Source organism: Papaver somniferum, chromosome 9 (assembly GCF_003573695.1).
Source record: "Papaver somniferum cultivar HN1 chromosome 9, ASM357369v1, whole genome shotgun sequence".
Classification (NCBI taxonomy): domain Eukaryota; kingdom Viridiplantae; phylum Streptophyta; class Magnoliopsida; order Ranunculales; family Papaveraceae; genus Papaver; species Papaver somniferum.
Genome location: NC_039366.1, coordinates 34830204 through 34849990, shown reverse-complemented (window position 1 = coordinate 34849990; position 19787 = coordinate 34830204). Strand labels below are relative to the sequence as shown.

The 19787-nt window shown below is 37.1% G+C and overlaps 3 protein-coding genes across 3 annotated transcripts; 2 read left to right on the top strand and 1 right to left on the bottom strand.

Annotated features, from left to right (window-relative positions):
- Window positions 1-69: 69 nt before the first annotated feature.
- LOC113313433 (1-(5-phosphoribosyl)-5-[(5-phosphoribosylamino)methylideneamino] imidazole-4-carboxamide isomerase, chloroplastic-like) lies at window positions 70-5557 on the bottom strand. Its single transcript, XM_026562201.1, has 10 exons — window positions 5240-5557; window positions 4349-4398; window positions 2506-2645; window positions 2359-2417; window positions 1926-2133; window positions 1385-1470; window positions 1131-1232; window positions 875-1008; window positions 648-696; window positions 70-466 (listed from the first exon to the last, which is right to left on the bottom strand). The coding sequence occupies exons 3-10, from the start codon at window positions 2633-2635 to the stop codon at window positions 287-289; spliced, it is 948 nt and encodes a 315-aa protein (XP_026417986.1). The 5' UTR covers window positions 2636-2645; window positions 4349-4398; window positions 5240-5557; the 3' UTR covers window positions 70-286.
- LOC113311759 (B3 domain-containing transcription factor VRN1-like) lies at window positions 5555-8113 on the top strand. Its single transcript, XM_026560557.1, has 5 exons — window positions 5555-5747; window positions 6225-6636; window positions 6719-6885; window positions 7206-7589; window positions 7850-8113. Exons 1-5 carry the CDS (start codon window positions 5697-5699, stop codon window positions 8111-8113), a joined length of 1278 nt encoding a protein of 425 aa, XP_026416342.1. The 5' UTR covers window positions 5555-5696.
- Window positions 8114-8706: 593 nt separating this feature from the next.
- Window positions 8707-11950, top strand: LOC113311758 (B3 domain-containing transcription factor VRN1-like). The gene is made up of 6 exons (XM_026560556.1): window positions 8707-8844; window positions 9384-9792; window positions 9878-10044; window positions 10303-10767; window positions 11028-11417; window positions 11684-11950. Exons 1-6 carry the CDS (start codon window positions 8707-8709, stop codon window positions 11948-11950), a joined length of 1836 nt encoding a protein of 611 aa, XP_026416341.1.
- The last annotated feature ends 7837 nt before the right edge of the window (window positions 11951-19787 follow it).

Genomic DNA, 19787 nt, shown 5'->3' with positions numbered 1-19787 from the left:
CCTTAATTTTCTCAAAAAAAGAAACTGGCCTATTAAAAAAGTCATGAGGGAGTACCAAAATAGCTCATGTTTCAGAAAAGAAATTTTCTTTGAAAATTCTACAGAAATTACGAATTCTGAAGGGGTCAGTATTCTCAATAAGTCAGTAAAAAACACACTACAAGCTTTGACAATTGTAATCCACACCAACATTACTGCAAATTTGAAACAAACAAAAGAATTCTTGTCCAACATAAATCTACTAAGCAAGCGTTTTAGGTAGAAATTTCAAATACAAAAAATGGTTTCACAAAACAACTGAAGTTTCCTGTTTCTTGTGCCAAGCCACGACATCTGTGTAGGCTATATCGCCTCCAAAAATATCCAACGCGCTTCCAACAGTAACATCTACACGTCCCATCCCTGCCACTTTTATGCTCTCCAAATCAGCCATTGTTGTGACTCCACCAGCATAAGTTACTGGGATCTGTATTGTACACCATTATATTACTTAGATGCACGCAAAACTATTACAAACGTGTACGATATATGTGTAAGAGAAAATTCTTACAGCATTTTAGGTCATTGAAGAAGGAACAAATAGATTGTTTTAGGGTAGAGGGAGGATGAACATTATAAAAAAAAAGTTAGGAATGAAAGTAACATACGGGTGAGTATCGTCCAAGCAGAGCAACCAGCTCTTCATCAATTCCTAGCCTGAAATTTAATTGAGCAGATTCAATAATCAATTTTGAAAAAACATACACGGGTAAGGCACTCCTTATAGGGGCCAGGCATCGTCTTTCAACATCCATGCTATAGAGTTACCTCAGACTAGGATTTTTGAGTGGAGATATTGTTATATAAGGAGGAGGGTTAAGTGAGAGAACCTAACCTTTTCCCCTCAACATCAATTCCATGAACTAAAAACTCGTCAGCGTAAGTTGCAAGGAAATCCAGTGTTTGTTGATCGACATACAATTCACTGAACTTCTGCCATCTATCAGTGACAACTGCATATTTCCCATTCTGCACATGGGTAGCTTAAATTAGAATGACTCCAGTAAAAAGATCTAGTTGTTTCGAAATGCTGATCCCAATGGACATTTAGCTAAAATCCATGGGTTGAACATAATAAAGAACTGATATACCTTCTTTCTGCAGCTTAGATCCAAGACAAGCCTCTTTTTTCCGACCACGCGGACGAGATCTTTGAGCCTTTCAAGTTCCATTTGCCCATTGTTGAAGACATACTGACACAAAAATGCAAGAAAACTGTATAAACAAGGGATGAAAACTTCCTTAAAAAGATAAAAGTCTATCTGCCCGACAAGAAGAAAAGTTATGGCCTTTAGACTATTGAAGGGAAAGTAAATGGTTTTAACACCATATACAGGTCACATACCGAAGTAACTATAACATGGGAAGCCCCCTCATCTAGATAACTCAAAGCATTGTCTGAATTGATCCCACCTCCAATTTGAAGACCGCCTAGAAGTTACCATTCCTCACAGTAAGTTCAGTAGAGGAAAAATCTATAAGCTTAAACATATTATAACCCATAAAGAAGAAATAGTTGAACCACTTACTCTTGTACAGAATTCCCAAAAATAAACATATCCACTGGTAATGTAATAGGGGTGCTGCCGCACTAGTTGAATTTAACATGAGTTGATTAGTCATTTAGCATGAAGTTTATAGTGGGAAATCACAGTGTCTCGCTGCACACCTAACCTTAAACGGCTTAACCAATAAATTCGTGCATACGGAATAGAAAATTTCTCCGGTCACTCAAATTCTTAAACACAAATTTGGTCATTCAGTTAACAAACCACAGACAATCTATATCTACAAGCACTGAATCTGACAGACATGACTAATAAAAGACTTCAAATAACAAGAGAACACAAACTATAACGAGAAACAACAAGACACGATGATTTTACCTGGGTAAGCACGCAGTGCTTCAATTCCTGCAGATTGGCTCAAAGGATCTGCACCAAGCATTATTAAATGACCACCTGTAAGCCCATCCATTTTGTATAATTTCGCAAACTCCCCTGCTGACTTATCTGATTCAAAATTTGTAACCATATCAGATGCACCTTCCTTTGTATCTCTAAGAGTGGATCCCACAATTTGTTTCACTTTCCCCTGCAACATTTTAATTTTATTTCAGCCAAAGAATTATCCAAGCAATTCAGGAATTCACTGTAATTACATCTTTTTTTGTTTGGGCGAAACTCTGAAGCGATTTAATAATCGAAGGAAAATAAAAACAGAAGGGAAATGGTATAAAAAATAACCCCCAGAGAGAGAAGAGAGAAGAGAAAAAAATTAATGAGTACATCGACAACTGAAGGAATCAAAAGGATTTACCTTGTGTATATCAATACAAGGTCGAAAACTAACACTACACCGAGGTGATGAATAAGACTCTGCAAGCAACAACACCCAAGTTATCGAAAGCAGTGGAGGCAGCAAATCTTCATCATCAACAACAAAACATGTGAAATCCAGATATACTTGATTTTGTTGATGGCAAAACCCTAACAAAACTTTGCTGCTTGACATTGTATATTGCCGAGTCTGAAATTCTATGAAGCGAGCTTAGTTCTGATTTTGAAACAACTCCTACTTGAGATGAATTCATCATATTTCAAAACCTGGAAAATCAGAGCCACATTCAAACAAATTCAGCAACTTTGTGCAAATAAAAATACAACAAACTGAATCACATTACAACGCACATTAATGAAAAACCCTTCCCCTTCTGAGCTGCTTAGGCTCAGCAAGTAGAAATGGTAATCATCATGATCAAGATTTTACTGAGGCATCCTGCAGCGTTATGGAGTTGGAAAGACTACGACAGTACTAATAACGGTAGTAACGAGGTGGAGAAGAAAATGCAGTAGATCCGGAAGATGCCACCGAATTATGCTTATTCTCTTCTAATAATAACATTAAAACTACTACTGCTACTAGTACCACAATGGCGTCTATTCCATATCAGAAACTCAGCCCAGGTACAAAATATAAATTTGGAGTTTTTAAGAACAACCACAAATAGCTGCCCGCCACAGAAAAATAGGAAAAAAAAAAGAGAAGTGGACGCATAACAGAAATTTGATAGAAACAACTTTAAGCAATCAAAGTAGTTTGACTGCACATTCTAAACCATACTCTATTAATTGGATAGACGATGCAACCTGAACAACAGTTATAACTTATAAGTAGTAGACAATACAAAGCAATGACGCGATTGAACAAATTTCAGGAGAATATTCTCTGTAAGTACTTATAGTTACTGTAACTAAAATTTGATTCAATTAGATTACTACAACAAGTAAAGACCAGCTTCATGCAACATTTAGGAGGAAATGATCACTTAGCAAAATAAGATTTTACATGCAAAGATTATGAAACAGCAGTATTCTCGCGACGCACAAACTTAAGTATGAAAGATAGATAAAGCTACTGAAAGTAAAGTAGACAGAGATTTAAGTGGTTCAATCTTAAAGATCTATGTCCTCTTGTACACTTTCTCTTTCATGAGAAAGAATGTAAACTCTCTGTAACCTACAACTCCATTAATGGAAAAACACCAAATACCCACAGCGGACGTAGATCTTTAAGATCAAACCCCTTAAATCTCTGTCTACTTTACTTTCAGTAGCTTTATCATAACAATTATGAAGTGACGGAAAAGGCATCTTCAGAAATGTTTCGTATACTTATGACATCTAACAGCCAATGGCTTCACTTTGTAAATAAAAGAAATTCTAGAAGGTAAATTTATGTTTAGTCCCTTGGATTGCTCATCTGATAACATAACAAATTCTGAAATTTCCCTAAATGTTCTTGTGTTGATGAAATTCATGGACGTCTAGAGATTCTTTTAGACAATATATAGATTCACCAGAATCTATCTCGGGTCCCAGAATGTGAAATGGACACGGAACTAATCTTCCAGGTAGTGAAGCTCTTATTTGAAAGTGTCATGTTCAACATATGTAAGCTTTTTAAGGATACTGGAAATATCTATATTGTGGATAAGCTTACAGGCCTTAAAGATTTCGCTACTTTGAATTCATGGGTTTCAGCCCTTTAAAGAAAACAAAAAGACTGTCGAATTTTGAAGGATGTAAGTGTAGGTTTAACCAAGTGCATCCATAAACTGAGTGTTTCAGCCTGCAAACGCTTTAAATGCATATGGTAAAGCTTGAAATACATTATCCTACTAGAAATATAATGCTTCAATTCCAAAAAACGGAATGCCAACACAGGTGCTAAAATGAGCTATCTCTGGAAAATAACACAAAATTGGTCATATTCTTGATTAACAACATATTAAGTGAGATGCTCTTACTTTTCTAGCAAATGCTATTCTTCCCAGTTAGGTACAGTTTCCAGGTTCACCTGTAATCCAAATTTCTATTAGCTACAAACAGATGACACCGTAATCTCCAGCTACATCAAACTTCGAAGTAAAATTGACCGCTACAAGAAGAGGCTAACACAATTGAATAGGTGACAATCACTTTTCTTTTTTTTTAATACTGTAACCTTAAATGGGTTAATTCATATCATTGTTTGTGTAATCATTTAAGTAGAAGACACTTAAGTTTGACAACAATTAACAAATACTGACCACCTTTAACTGAGAAAGCTAAGCTATGAAGAAAGAGTTAAATCACATCACTCTCATCCCGGAAGAGATCAAATGTCTGGTAGGTTAGCATTTGACAGGCACAGTAATAAAAACATGTACACATGACAAATGAAACGAAAAGTTCTCATCTCTGCCAATGAATGCTACCACAATGACTACAACATAACTAAAGAAACAACTGAAGATAAAATCACCATCTAAATTTCAAGAACAATACCTTTTTAAGCTCTGTGAATAGAAACAGATGTCATGTTAAGTAAGTCGGCATTTCTAATTGAAACTTTTATAAGACATTATTCATCTGTAGAAGTGTTTGAAAAAAAATCACACTAAAAAATCATGTCTTCTTCACTAAAACAATTATTCATACACCCTCATAATGTTGCAAAAATGTAGTATTTCTAGATGAGTTATTATATCAAACAGTGTGTGTGCATTCCTAATTCAATTGTATTTAACCCTACTACCGAAGTCTTAAGAATCATCTAATCAGACAGTTTCCTATCAAAGTCCAAGTTTTCTCAAAAATTTAATGCAAATATGAAAGAGATATTAATCGACAGATAGAGGAGGTTGGAGTGAACGTACCTTTTTTTCCAGCAGAGAAAGAAATAACCCACCCTTCACTTCAGATTTGTAAGCTAACGCTGTTAAATTTTGAAATTATATTATGACACCCATTTCCTTTTATTTTTACACACACACCATACTCCTGCTTGCACCCCGCACAGGGTACAAAGAAAACCAAGTGCCCCAATAAATATAAAAAGGTTCCCTGTAACAAGGGTGTCGTCTAGTTTTTGACGATATTGGAAACAGGAGGAGATGATTAGACCAGACAGAGCGTGCGGAATCAAATCAGAATTCCAGTACTGCTTTGAATGCAACAACATGTGTCATTTGAACAACTAGATGACGAAACCAAATGAGATGCCACATGTATGGTGTCATGCATTTCTTTTTGTTGCTGGTTCATCTTATTCAACAAATGCACATATCAAGATTCTAACAAGGAGATAGAATAGAATAACTGTCATCTTCAACAATGCATTTTTATGAGATATGCCACACTTCCGTCATCAGAGACAAACGACTGGTAAGAAATAAACATCAATTTAATTTAATTTCCTTCTCTTATCAAAATTTATATTCTCTATATTATTAGGACATGCAAGAGTATTTTTAATAACCTTAATTATATTTGGATTAAATTTTGATATCAGGATATCTTAAGAGCTAAGGTGTTTGATTATTGCTTCTTCTAGGGTGCTTGTTTTTAACCTTAATCAGATTCACAATGGATTTGAATCATCTGACTTGAGGAATATTCCAACTAGACTGTAATCTAGAAATTAAGACTATACACATGAGTCAGATTTTGAAGCATCACCAAAAACTTATGCTATGAGTTTCCACGACACATCCTTTAGTGACTGCAGTTTGTAAGCAGTGAATGGGACATATGATAATTAATCAGATACACATACACGTACGGAAATGCTAGCTAGCAGGGTACATTTCTTGTTTGATTGGATGTTTTGTTTGTAATCAGTTTGTGTACAATGCATGACAGGAACTTCCAAAAGAATTTACCGTCAAGTACGGGAAGAAGTTGTCTGACAACGCAATTATTAAGGTTCCCCATGGTATCTGGCATATAGGATTGAGGAAGGATGAAGGCGTAATATCTTTTGAGAATGGGTGGCCAGAATTTATGGAGTTTTACTCGATTTGTGTTGGACATGTTATGTTTTTCAGATATGATGGGAATTCAGAATTTCAACTTCATATATTTGGCAAGGATGCAACTGAGATAGATTATCCATGTCATAATAACGACAATGCCAATCACAAAGATGAAATGACATCAACTCATTCGGATGATGATGAAGTTGAAGTAGTTTCAATACATTCTGGCAGTACCCAAAGCAATTATGAACCTTCCATGACAAGTGAATCCTCTCTTAATCAGAATGCCAAACCTGGTTAGTCTGCATAATTATTTTCATGATATCTTGCCTTGTTACATGATCTTGTTGTCTTATGGTTTTATTTGATTATATGCAGCCGGACACAAATTTCCCCAAGAATCACGAAAACAAAGAACGGTTGTTCCTACAAGATTATTTCATTCCAAGGCATTCCAAGCAACACTTAAAGCAGCCGATGAATTTAGGTCTGAGAATCCATTCTACAAGCTCACTATGCAAGCCTCGTATATAAAAGCAAACGTAGTAAGCATTCAAACAAGAAACTGTACATTTTTTTATCACGTCTCTTGCATACATGTATTGGCCTTATTGATTCAAGATCCTGGTAGTTTTGACACAGGGCCGGGCATAAATAGACAAATGGAAATGATCACAGTAAACGATTTCTCAAAGTTTATAATTCTCAATAGGCCTTCCTACCAATCTATGTGATAATATATTAACCAAGATCACAGCCAATGGTGAAATTCATTGAGGGATTAGTCGAAATTACTAATTCATCTTTGTGACAAATAATATATGTGATTTACTGATGGTGCTTCTTGAATTTCTTTGTAATACAGAGGGTACCTAATGATTTTGCAGACTCATATTTGAGAAACAAAACACAGACAAAGATCACTCTTGGAATTCCGGATGGGAGAACCTGGGAGGTTGAATATGTTTTACGAACACCAACTGAAAGAAGGCTATCTCGGGGCTGGTATAGATTCGTTGCAGATAATCATTTGAAGGAAGGCGATGTCTGTGTCTTTGAACTGGTCGATAGGGAAAAAATCCAGATGAATGTTCACATTTTCCGACTACAAAAAAGATTCGTTACACCCGAAATGAAAAATTATGCTGCGGGATTCCAGGCAACGCTTGAAGCAGCCAAAGGATTTACGTCTGAGAATCCGTTCTTCAAGGTCGTTATGCACACCGCATATATAAATGGAGGAATGGTGGTAAGCTTTTTAACACGAAACATATATTTTAGTAAGTTAAAGTTAGGTAATTATCAGGTATTGACCCTTTTGAGTCGAGATCTTAATAGTTTTGAATTTGGGATATAGTCAAATGAAAGGATCTTTGTAAATTGTTTCACTTCCCTCGAAGCCATTTATGGAGGGATTAGTCCCAACTATTAATTCATTCATCTTTGTTGACATAAAAACTGTGAATTTTTTATGGTGCGTCCTTATTTTGTTTCCTATTTCCAATGCAGACGGTACCTGCTGTTTTTGCAACCTCACATTTGACGAACATAAAACAGATGATGATCACTCTTAGGGTGTCAGATGGAAGAACTTGGGAGGTCGTATATGTTTCTCAAACACCAACTAATGGAAGGATATCACAGGGCTGGGCTGAATTTGTTGCAGATAATGATTTGAAAGAAGGCGACGTATGTGTCTTTGAACTAGTTGATCGTAGGAAAAACTTCGAGATGAATGTTTACATTTTCCGACTAAAATATAGTATAGACTAGAGTATATACGAACATACTACTGGACTAAAATATAGTATAGACTAGAGTATATACGAACATACTACTGGAGAAACGCACAAGCGGCATGTAAATGTATACATATATGTATAGTAATCTTGTAACCGAAGAAGTATTAAGTAGCACTGTAGTCTGTATATAGTACCTTTATTTTGCTTGAATGCTGTACTAGAAGTTTATTAACTGGTTATACCCATCTCATTACTTGCCCGACATTAGTAGGATGCAAAGTACAGCTAAATGATTATAGCTATCCTTGTATACCCAAAAAAAAAAAAGATTATAGCCATCCTTAATAAGCCAGACTTGTGAGATTAAATGTAGACGTTTTCGGAAAGCAAGATATTTAAAAAACCGAAGCTACACAGAAATCGACTTTCGCTTTTGGTACCCCAAACACTTAATTAGGGTACACAAAGAAAACCAGATGCCCTCCTATAAATAATAACAGGTTCCCTATAACAACGGTGTTCTCTTGTTTTTGACGACATTGGAAACAGGAGATGATTACACCAGACTCCAGCGCGTACGAAATCAAATCAATAAATATTCCCTGCACTGCGCTGAATATCTGAATGCAGCAACATGTGTCACTTCACTTCCACAACAACATGAAGAAACTAAATGAGATGCCACATACTTGCATTTCCTGGTTTGCTGCTTTGTTCCTTTTCTACTTGACTCTGGAGATCAGCCATAGCAGCATTCTAACAGTAAGGAGAATAAGTGAATAACTGTCGTCTTCAACGATGCATTTTTATGAGATAATCCACACTTCCATCATTACGGGCAAACGATTGGTAAGAGATGACATCAAATTAATTTTCCTTCTCTTTATCTTATGCTGTATATTAGGACATGCAAGAGTAGTTGAGTAGGTGTTCCATGTTTTTAACCTTAATTCTATATGGATTTAGGGATTTAATTTTGATCACCAAGATATACAGAGGGTTTAAGTGGGTGTTTGATTTTTCGCTTCTACGGGTGCTTGATTTTTGCTAACTCGTCCGAGTCATAACTCAAATCTTTGTGTACGGGCCTTATATGACTCTAGGTGAGATGACTAAGAGTGGTTATTGCCTCAGTCAGATTCACAAATCATTTGACTTCAGATGAGTCAGATTTTGAAGCATCACTGAAAACATATGCAGCTGCACATTAAGTTCAATTTGTAGCAAAAACAGATTGTAGTTCTTACGTGTTTGACTGTTTTGTATTTTAATCAGTTTGTATTTGACACAATGCATGACAGCGACTCCCAAAAGAATTTACCGTCAAGTACGAGAAGGAATTGTCTGACCATGCAATTATTAAGGTTCCCAATGGTATCTGGCATATAGGATTGAGGAATGCAGAAGGTGTAATATTGTTTGAAAATGGTTGGCCAGAATTTATGGAGTTTTACTCCATTTGTGTTGGACGTGTTATACTTTTCAGATATGATGGGAATTCAGAATTGCAAGTTCATATATTTGGCATTGATGCTAGTGAGATAGATTACCCATCTCATACCAACAACACCAATCATGAAATTGAAATGACATCAACTCATACGGATGAAGACGAAGTTAAAGTAGCTTCCACACATTCCGGCAGTACCCAAAGCAACGATGAACCTTCCATGTCAAGTGAATCCTTTCTTAACCAGAAAGAATATCCTGGTAAGTCCCTCGTACTGTAATCCGGGTTTGATTCCCTTGTTACATGGATTTTTCCGTCTTATGGTTTTATTTGATTATAATGTAGGCGGACATGTACTTCCCAAGAAACCACGAAAACAAAAAAGGGTTATTCCTAAAAGGTTTCATACAAAGGAATTCAAGGCAACACTTGAAGCAGCTGAAGCATTTCACTCTGAGAATCCATCCTTTAAGATCATGTTGCAAGCCTCACATATAAAAAAAGGATGCATGGTAAGCATTCTTACATAGAACCATGCAATTTAATCACGTCCCTTAGTAACTTACTTACATTTAGGTATTGGCCCTTTGATTCTAGATCTGGGTAGTTTGGACAAGGGAGTATTTTAGATAGACAGATGAAATGACTTCACTTAGAGAATGGCTTATAATCCACCATACACCATCCTACTACTGTCTATAGTAGTTTATTAAGGGATTAGTCGCTTCTGTGATTTTTTATGGTGATTCTTGAATTTCTATCTGATGCAGAGGGTGCCTGTTACTTTTGCAAACTCATATTTTGGAAACATAACACGGATAACGACCACTCTTAGTATTTCAGATGGGAGAATCTGGGAAGTCGGATATCTTTCTCGAACAATAACTGAAAAAACTGAAAAAACGCTATCCAAGGGCTGGCCCAAATTCGTTGCAGATGATCATTTGATGGAAGGCGATGCTTGTGTCTTTGAACTAGTAGATAGGAAAAACATCAAGATGAATGTTCACATTTTCCGACAACACAAAACATTCAGTAAGCTTACTCCTAAAATAAGACACTATACTGCAAAATTCCAGGCAACACTTGAAGCAGCCGAGGAGTTCACATCTGAGAAAATAATGCATTATACTGCAAAATTCCAGGCGACGCTTGAAGCAGCCGAAGAGTTTACGTCCGAGAATCCGTTCTTCAAGATCGTTATGCAAGCCTCGTATATAGAAGGACAATGGGCGGTAAGCTTTCCAATACAAAGCCATGCATCTTTAATCATGTCTCTTAGTAAGTTATAATTTAGGCATTCTTAGGTATTGATCCTTTTAAATCAAGATCTAGTTAGTTTGATTCAGGACTATATAGCCAAACGAAATAATCTCAGTAAATTATGGCACTTCACGAATCATTTATCAAGGGATTACTCCGAATTATTAATTCACTTTCGTGATAAATATATGTGATTTTTTTAATGGTGCATCCTAATATCTTTCCCATGCAGAGGGTACCTGCGGACTTTGTAATCTCATATTTCACAAACATAACACAGATGGTGATCACTTTTAGGGTTTTAGATGGGAGAACTTGGGAAGTCGGATATGTTTTTAAAGCACCAACTGGCAGATGGCTATCTCAAGGCTGGCGCAAATTTGCTGTAGATAATGATTTGAAGGAAGGTGATGTCTGTGTCTTTGAACTAGTTGATAGGAATAAAATTGAGATCATTGTCCGTATTTTCAGACAGCAAGAACCATTTTCCAAGAAGATTACTCCTAAATCAAGTTATTATACTGTGGAATTCCGGGCAACGCTCAAAGCAGCCGAAGAGTTTAGGTCTCAGAATCCGTTCTTCAAGATTGTTATGCGAGCCGGACATATAAAAGGAGGAATGGTGTTAAGCTTTTTAACACTAAACTTGAGCGTACATTTTTTATCATGTCTCGTAGTAAGTTGCATTTAGGTAATTCTTAGGCATTGACCGATTTGAGTCGAAGGAGTCAAAGATGCGGGACTATAGACAAATTAATGAAATGATCTCAGTACATAAATTTGTGAATTATTTATTTGAGGGGTTAATTAGTCCCAACTATTAATTCGTCTTCGTTGACAAGCATCTGTGAACTTTTTATGGTGCATCCTAATTTTTTTCCAATGCAGACGGTGCCTGCGGATTTTGCAACCTCTCATTTGACAAACATACCGCGGATTGTAATTACTCTTAGAGTTTCTGATGGGAAAACCTGGGATGTCAGATACGTTTCGCGACCACCAAAGGTTAGAGGAAGGATATCTCCGGGCTGGCGTAAATTTGTTGCCGATAATGATTTGAGGGAAGGCGATGTCTGTGTCTTTGAACTAGTTGATTTTCGGGAAAAAATCAAGATGAATGTTCACATTTTCCGACCCGTACAAGGTATGGTATAGACTGGAGTATGAACATTGGAGGGGAAAAAACATTGGAGAAAGGCTTGGTAAATCTTTTTTGATATATAAAAGAGATGCTTAGTAATTTTGTAATGGCAGAAGTATTAAGTAGTAATGTAGTTGCATTTATTTCTCGAAAACTCTGCTAGAAGTTTATTGACTGATGAATATCTAGCCCTTATATCTATCTCATGAAATCTTGATTAGCTTCTCAACATTAAAGGGTGGCGAGTTCTAATATTTGGAAAGCGCAATCAGTTGCTCCATGTGGTCATTGACAGTATATCTTTAAGTCGTGAAAACAAATCAGATGGTAGTACTATAATTCGGCGCAAAACCTTGGTCAGGTTACCTTATCTATAAGCCTCGATGTGAACAATATCAAAACACTAGATTCTAAGACTGGACCACGTTATGCGAGATCCAGTAACCAACAATTCGTAGGCCCTAAGATACCTATCACAAGAATGATTTGTTAGGGACCATGGTTTTTTTTGAGGGGACCATGGTTTTATTAGGCCACCTTCCCTATAGTTATAAGGGGTGTCCTAAGTCATTGAAATGACTAACCTACCCTTAACCTAATTTAATTTAAAACCAACTTAATAACCACCTACATATATATAACCACCACCTCCTCACACCACCACCGCCCACCACCGCCGATTACAACCACCACCACCTCCGATTATCACCACCACCAACCACCGATTACCACCACCACCCACCACCGCCGATTACCACCACCACTTTCGTTTATCACCACCACCAACCACCGATTACCGCCACCACCTCCGATTACCACCACCACCACCTCTATATATATAGCTTAATTTAAAACATTAACAAAGATATTCTCATAAACCCATTACTTGTCATTCACTTTTGGTTGAATAAATGAGAAGTAATCATTAAAATGAGTTGAAAATGGAAGTTGCAGAGAGGTTTAATGGAGGTTTTTTTCAGAGAAAAGTTCGGTTATCACGAATTAATTTTTTCTTAACTGAACTCAGAGTTTGGTTGATTCGCAAAAAAAATACTTTTAACCGAACTCCTTGTCTTAGAACAACACAAGTCCATAAGTTCGGTTCCTTCGCAAAATAAGGATATCACCGAACTTTAGTTTACGAAAATAAATGAGAAATCCACAAGTTCGGTTCGTTCGCAAAAATGTTAAGTTTTCTTTGTAACCGAACTCTACCTTTGAAACTTCGTAACCGAACTCTACCTTATTCGCCAAGAAATAAATTTCGTAGTAACCGAATGTTTGCCTAATTGCATATAAGCATATATAAGCCCAGTTCGGTTGATTCGCAAAATATGTTGAAGTTTGCGAACCAACCGAACTTCTAACACTAGGTTACTTTTAACCTGCAGTTCGGTTGGAAACTTGGTTGCGTTGAAGTTTGCGAACTAACGGAACACACAAGATGTACCCAAATAAATTGTTAAGTTCAAAGTTCGGTTACCTACCATTTTATCCTAGGTAACCGAACATTACACTGTACGACCAAAACCTCCATTAACGAACGAGTTCGGTAACCTGCGTGTTTGGAAAACGTAACCGAACTGGCCCAAATCTACATAAAAAATTTCATTTTTTTTTGAAAGTTTGGAGCAATTCAACCAACATTATCTAAGTTTGAAGCATACCTGGGTACCCAAATACCCTTCCTCCGGTTGTGGTTGGTAAAATCCATCGTTTTTCATGTTTTCCTTCTTCATCTTCTCCAACTTTACTCTCTCAATAATTCTACTTCTTTAAAAAAAAAAAACATCTGATTTTTTAATCTCACTAATTATCTTTAACTTAATCATCTCACTAATCATTACAGTAACTATTATTAACACTAACTAATCATCACCCAAAATTAATCAGGAGGGTAATTTAGGTATTAATATAAACATCTAGATAAGAGGTGACCTAGATTTACTTCTAATGTCTTTACCCAAAATAAAACCATGGTCCCCAAAAAACCATGGTCCCAAAAAATCGTTTTATCACAATAACAACAATTGGGAAAAGCCCACTTATATAAAAAGCCCAAAATCTAGAAACCAGAAAAACAAATAAGTCCGGAAACCCCACTTAGTTTGTTTTAAGAATTTTTAGAGGAGATTTTGACAAAGTACACCCTATAGGATTAGTATTTCCTAAAATATACCCGTTTTTTTTTAAATTGCTAAAATACATCCAGTTTCACTTTTCCATCCAACTGCCGTTAGGTATCCAACTCCGCTCGAGATGACTGAGTTGACTGGGCTTTCAAATGTCTAAACTACCCCTTACCATTTCAAATTATCAAAACCTTTATAATCTGATGTTATGGTACTCTGCAGCTTCCAACCATGGCCATAATCGATACACTGTTTCAAATCACCAACCCTTATCTTCCCCTTCTTTTAACAACTTCAATATGTTAACTGTTAAGCATGAGAGACCCCAATATCAAGTTTCCGGTTAACCAAGTATAGTGCATTTGGATTTTGTACCAATTGCAAATCTGCTACTTTACAAGTTACGTCTATAAACTTCTCCAGTAGATGAAATTGAAATCAACTTCAAAAGTTGGAAGATATAGACCAACAGTTAATAAATCAAATAAAAAAATCATGATCAGCATTTGTAGATTCACCAAGTGGAAACCCAAGTTTAGACAGCAAAACAAACAGATCGATTGCTGTCTCAAATTTCAAACTACAAAATACTAATTTATTGAACCAAATCCATTAAGAATAAATTAGGAAAAAACTCATTCATTCATTAATTTGAATGAATTAAGAACATATTTGGGACAAAAAAATCCATAGCATATGGAACCCTAGTTTTACAATTACAAAGCAGAAGTCAATTGACCCTATTCAAGCTGATACTCCCAAATTGACATAAGTACATGTTGGTAGGATGGTCAAGGACTAGATTAGGAAATCTAGTTGGTTTGGGAAACCAATTATTAGTTTCCTAAGTATAACAACTTAAGAGGTTTGTCTCTTAGAGTTAAGTTAGGAAACCCTATACTTGTAGGAAAGTAATCCTTATTAAGGAATGTGTGATGTGTATAAATAGCCATAGAGAGAACTAGAGAAAACACACCAGAACTAAGTAAGAGTTCTCTTCTTCTCGTCTAAATCTTTGTATATTCTAACATATACGGTGATATATAAAATTGCTTATTCCTTCCCGAAGATTCAACCTCGTTAAATATTTGTTCTTCTTGTGTGTGTGATTATGTTCTTGGCGATATTGAGATAACTCGTAGTAGTGCAAACCTAACTCTTCCGCAGGCTTTGGCGCAACAATTGGTATCAGAGCAAGGAGACGCTCTTGGATACGGGTACTCAGATATTGAAGTTGAAGTGAAGGTATTTTTTCTGAAGATTGCTTGAGGTAATACTAATCTCAAAGGTTCTGTTTTTTATCTATATTTGGTTGTTTGAGAACAATGGTTGACGGGGATAAACCAGTTGATCCGAAAGATCCTTTAGGAGAACATTCAGAGTCCACAAGTAAAGATAAAGAAACAAAAGAAGTAATACGTCATTCACATAGATCACAACTCAAGGTAGAAAAGTTTACAGGAACCAATAACTTTGGTTTATGGAGAACATACGTAATGGATGCTCTTGTTCATCTTGACCTAGAAGAAGCTCTAAAAGATCGGCCAGCTGAGATGTCCGATAAGCAGTGGAACAAGATCAATAAATTATGTCTTGGTTCGATACGACGGTGTTTAGCAACTGCAGTAAGAGTTAATTATTAGCACGAGACTTCAGCTAAGGATCTCTGGGAAAAGCTAGAGAAGGAATACCTTATGAAGAACGTGGCCAATAGGATACATCTTAAAAGAAATTTGTATCGCTATAACATGAAGAAAGGGGAAACATTGACCGAGCACCTAGATTCATATAATAAACTTCTTGATGAGTTGGTTAACTACGATGAGAAGATCAACGACGAGGAACAAGCTTTATGTCTGATAAACTCTCTTCCTGAAAAGTATGAACCCGTTATTAAAGCATTAATGCACGACAAGTATAAGATGACATACGCTGAGGTCACTACAACATTGCGTAGTGAGGAGTTTAGGAAGATGGATCGTGAATACTTTGCAAGTGAAGCTAATAATGACTTACTTCTTGTAAGAGGTCGTTCAACAGACAGGAGAAAGAAGAATGGTGGTTATGGTAAAGGTAGAGGACATTCTAAGAGTAGAACGCGACGGCAGAAAGATGAGTGTGCTTGGTTCCATGACTTTGGTCATTGGGCTAAGGATTGTACCAAGCGTAAGGCAAGATAAAGAGATAATAGTAATACCGAGGTGAACATTGCTAAAGGTAATGAAGAATCAGATGATGCTTCTGATTTCTAGCTAACTGTAACACCACCATCTTGTACTATTACAGATGGTACATGTGTATTAGATACTGGAGCAGCGTATCATATATGTCCATATCGGGACTGGTTCTCAAGTTTTGAAGAGCTTGATGGATAAGTACGTATGGGAAACAATCATTCATGCATGGTGATTGGGATTAGTAGTGTTCGTATCAATATGTATGATGGTATGGTTAGAGAGCTGAAGGAGGTAAGATTTGTACCTGCCATAAAGAAGAATCTGATTTCGCTCGGAACTTTGGAAGCTAAGGGCTACAAGTTAGTCGCTGAAAATGGTGTTCTAAAGGTAATTTTTGGATCTATGGTAATCATGAAGGGAACACGTCATCATAACTTGTATTACTTGAATGAGAGTACAACAATATGGGATGTGTCTATTTCTGAACACATCGAGAGTGCAACTACCGAGAAGACGAAGCTATGGCACATGAGACTTGCACATCCAGGTGAGAAGTAGTTGCATATGTTGATTCAACAAGACTTATTGAAAGGTGTTATTGCCTGCAAGTTATCATTTTGTGAACGTTGTGTTAAGGGCAAGAAAACAAGAACAATCTTTGGCACAAAAATCCACAATACTAGTGGAGTTCTTGACTATGTTGACTCAGATGTTTGGGGTCCTTCCAAGAATGCATCATTGTGAGGCAAACATTGGTTTGTGTCGTTCACTGATGACTATTCTAGGCGTGTATGGGTGTACACCATGAGTCATAAGGATGAAGTCCTAGAAGTCTTTGTGAGGTGGAAAAAGGCAACTGAGACTCAAACTGGCAGAAAGATCAAAGTACTACGTTCGGACAATGGTGGAGAGTACAAGATTGATCCATTCTTGCAAGTATGTCAGGATGAGGGAATAAAAAGACACTACAAAGTTAAGAAGACACTGCAACAAAATGGGGTAGCTGAACGCATGAATCGTACTTTGTTGGAGAAGGTACGATGTATGTTATCTAATGCTAGATTAGGTAAGGCGTTTTGGGATGAGGAAATTACGTATGCGTGCTTCCTCATTAATAGGTTTCCATCAGCTGCATTAGAAGGTAAAACTCCTATGGAGAAGTGGTTTGGTAAACCAGCTTATGATTATGACTCAATCCATATCTTTGGTTGTCCTGCGTGGTATCATGTTAGTGAAAACAAGCTTGATAGGCGTGGTGTGAAAGGAATCTTTGTGGATATGAAGAGTGGAGTAAAATGGTTCAAGATTTGGAATCCAGTTGAGAAGAAGATAGTCATGAGTAGAGATGTCACATTTGATGAGATGTCTATGGTAAAGTCTTGGGGTTCTCGGCAGGTGCAGAACAGAAGCACCAGTACTAATGAGCCTTTGCAGCAGGTGGAGATTGATGAAACTCCACCACTTCCAGTTAAGTTTGTATCTGTTCAGAATACATCTGAAGACAGTGGGTCTGCAAGAGAAGTAGCTGTCAAAGTTCCAAATGATAGTGACGCTATTGAGGAAGAGGACCAAGAGTCAGTAGAAGATGCAGAAGCTATGGTCACGGAGACCGTAGAAACTAGCAAACCAAGAAAATCAACCAGGAAGCCTGGTTGGATGAATTATTACATTTCTTATGCATTACCACTTGTAGAAGATGGTACTCCTACTTCCTATTTATAAGTTGTACGTAGTGAAGAGTTTAAATAATGGAAAGGTGCAATGCAAAACGAGATGAAGTCTCTTTACAAGAATGGAACATGGATTCTGATGAAGCTTCCGAATGGTAAGAATATCATACGGTGCAAGTGGGTATATTCTAAGAAAGAAGGATATTCGGTGAATCAAGTACGCTACAAGGCAAGGTTAGTTGCAAAAGGTTATGACCAAAGAGAAGGGATTGACTACAATGAGGTGTTATCTCCGGTGGTAAAATACTCATCAATACGTATTTTGTTGGCCTTGGTAGCACAATATGATTTAGACCTAGTTCAGCTAGATGTGAAGACAACATTCTTACATGGTGATATTGAAGCGGAGATCTATATGACTCAGCCGAGTGGGTTCAAGGTTGCTGAAAAAGAAGATTGTGTATGTAAACTAAAGAGATCGATGTACGGGCTGAAGCAGTCTCCAAGACAATGGTACAAGCGATTTGACCAGTTTATGATAGGCCAAAAATACACAAGAAGTCACTATGACCATTTTGTATACTTTAAGAAGATACGTGATGGGTCTTTCATATATTTGCTCTTGTATGTCAATGATATGCTGATAACATCGAATAGCAAGAAAGAGATTGATAATTTGAAGCACAAGTTGTCATCTGAGTTTGAGATGAAAGATCTGGGAGAAGCTAAGAAGATTCTTGGTATGGAGATTCAACATAACAGAGAGAATGGTAAGGTTTGTTTGTCTCAAAAGGAATATTTGAAGAAAGTGTTACAGAAGTTTGGTGACTACGATGGAACTAAATTTGTAAGTACTCCCCTTGCTGCTCATTTTAAGTTGAATGCACGTATGTCTCCCACTACTGAAGAAGAGCGAAAGTATATGGCCCACGTCCCATATGGTGAGGTTGTTGGTAGCTTGATGTATACGATGGTATGTACAAGGTCGGACATTTCACATGTTGTTAGTATGGTCAGTTGTTACATGCATTGTCCTGGTAAGGAACATTGGAAAGTTGTCCTAAGCTTGGAGTTTGTGAAGGATAGAAGTAACAATCAGTTGTGTGTTAGGTATGTGGATTCTGACTATGCTGGTGATTTGGACAAGATACTTTCAACTACAGGGTATGTATTTACCATAGCAGGGGCACCTGTAAGTTGGAGATCAATCTTACTGTAACACCCCGTGTTTTTAGCATGGCGCATGCTAAAGAATGCACCATTGCTCGAGATGAAGCTTCATACAAAGCTTTCGTTGCTGTGAGATGCATCTGGCCCAGGTCCAATATCCGGTGCCAAGTAAGGCACATCGCGTGTGCATATTGGCTAAGGCCAATACGACATTAGTTGGAGGCTACATTGGCCAAGAGCCAATATTGCATCAAATGATGCATTAGGCGAGTTGGGTAGATGGCCTTTAATATGTACAACCAACATGGCTAGACATCGGGTGGAAAATGTACAACAAACATGGCTGGACATCGAGTTGGCAGTGGACAGCCAACATGGATGGACATAGGAGTGGCCTACTGGCCAAAGCTATAATACAACCATCCTGGCTGAACATCGAGTTGACATTTGAATGGCCTATGGGCCATAGTCGGAAATACATCTATCACTGTCCTTCATCGGGTTTGGCTCAGGAAGTGTTCAGCCATCCTGGCCTGGCATATGAACTGGCATGTGAGCCAGAACTGAATGTACGACCATCTTGGCCGGTTATTCAGGAAAAATACATGGCAACGACCATGAATAGTAAAAGTGGGGAGTTGATGAATGATTTTTGCTCCCTCAATTTGAGTTCTAAAAATGTGAAATTAACATATATAGGGA

Bases quoted from the DNA above. Each gene is read 5' to 3' on its own strand.
- LOC113313433 (XM_026562201.1), bottom strand. From the start codon at position 2,635: ATGATGAATTCATCTCAAGTAGGAGTTGTTTCAAAATCAGAACTAAGC. The intron at 2,134-2,358 runs GTAAATCCTTTT...AAAATGTTGCAG, and splicing joins CTTGTATTGATATACACAAG to GGGAAAGTGAAACAAATTGT. The intron at 1,233-1,384 runs GTATGTGACCTG...TTTTTGTGTCAG, and splicing joins CCCATGTTATAGTTACTTCG to TATGTCTTCAACAATGGGCA.
- LOC113311759 (XM_026560557.1), top strand. From the start codon at position 5,697: ATGCATTTTTATGAGATATGCCACACTTCCGTCATCAGAGACAAACGA. The intron at 6,637-6,718 runs GTTAGTCTGCAT...GATTATATGCAG, and splicing joins TAATCAGAATGCCAAACCTG to CCGGACACAAATTTCCCCAA. The intron at 7,590-7,849 runs GTAAGCTTTTTA...TTTCCAATGCAG, and splicing joins ATATAAATGGAGGAATGGTG to ACGGTACCTGCTGTTTTTGC.
- LOC113311758 (XM_026560556.1), top strand. From the start codon at position 8,707: ATGCAGCAACATGTGTCACTTCACTTCCACAACAACATGAAGAAACTA. The intron at 10,045-10,302 runs GTAAGCATTCTT...TATCTGATGCAG, and splicing joins ATATAAAAAAAGGATGCATG to AGGGTGCCTGTTACTTTTGC. The intron at 11,418-11,683 runs GTGTTAAGCTTT...TTTCCAATGCAG, and splicing joins GACATATAAAAGGAGGAATG to ACGGTGCCTGCGGATTTTGC.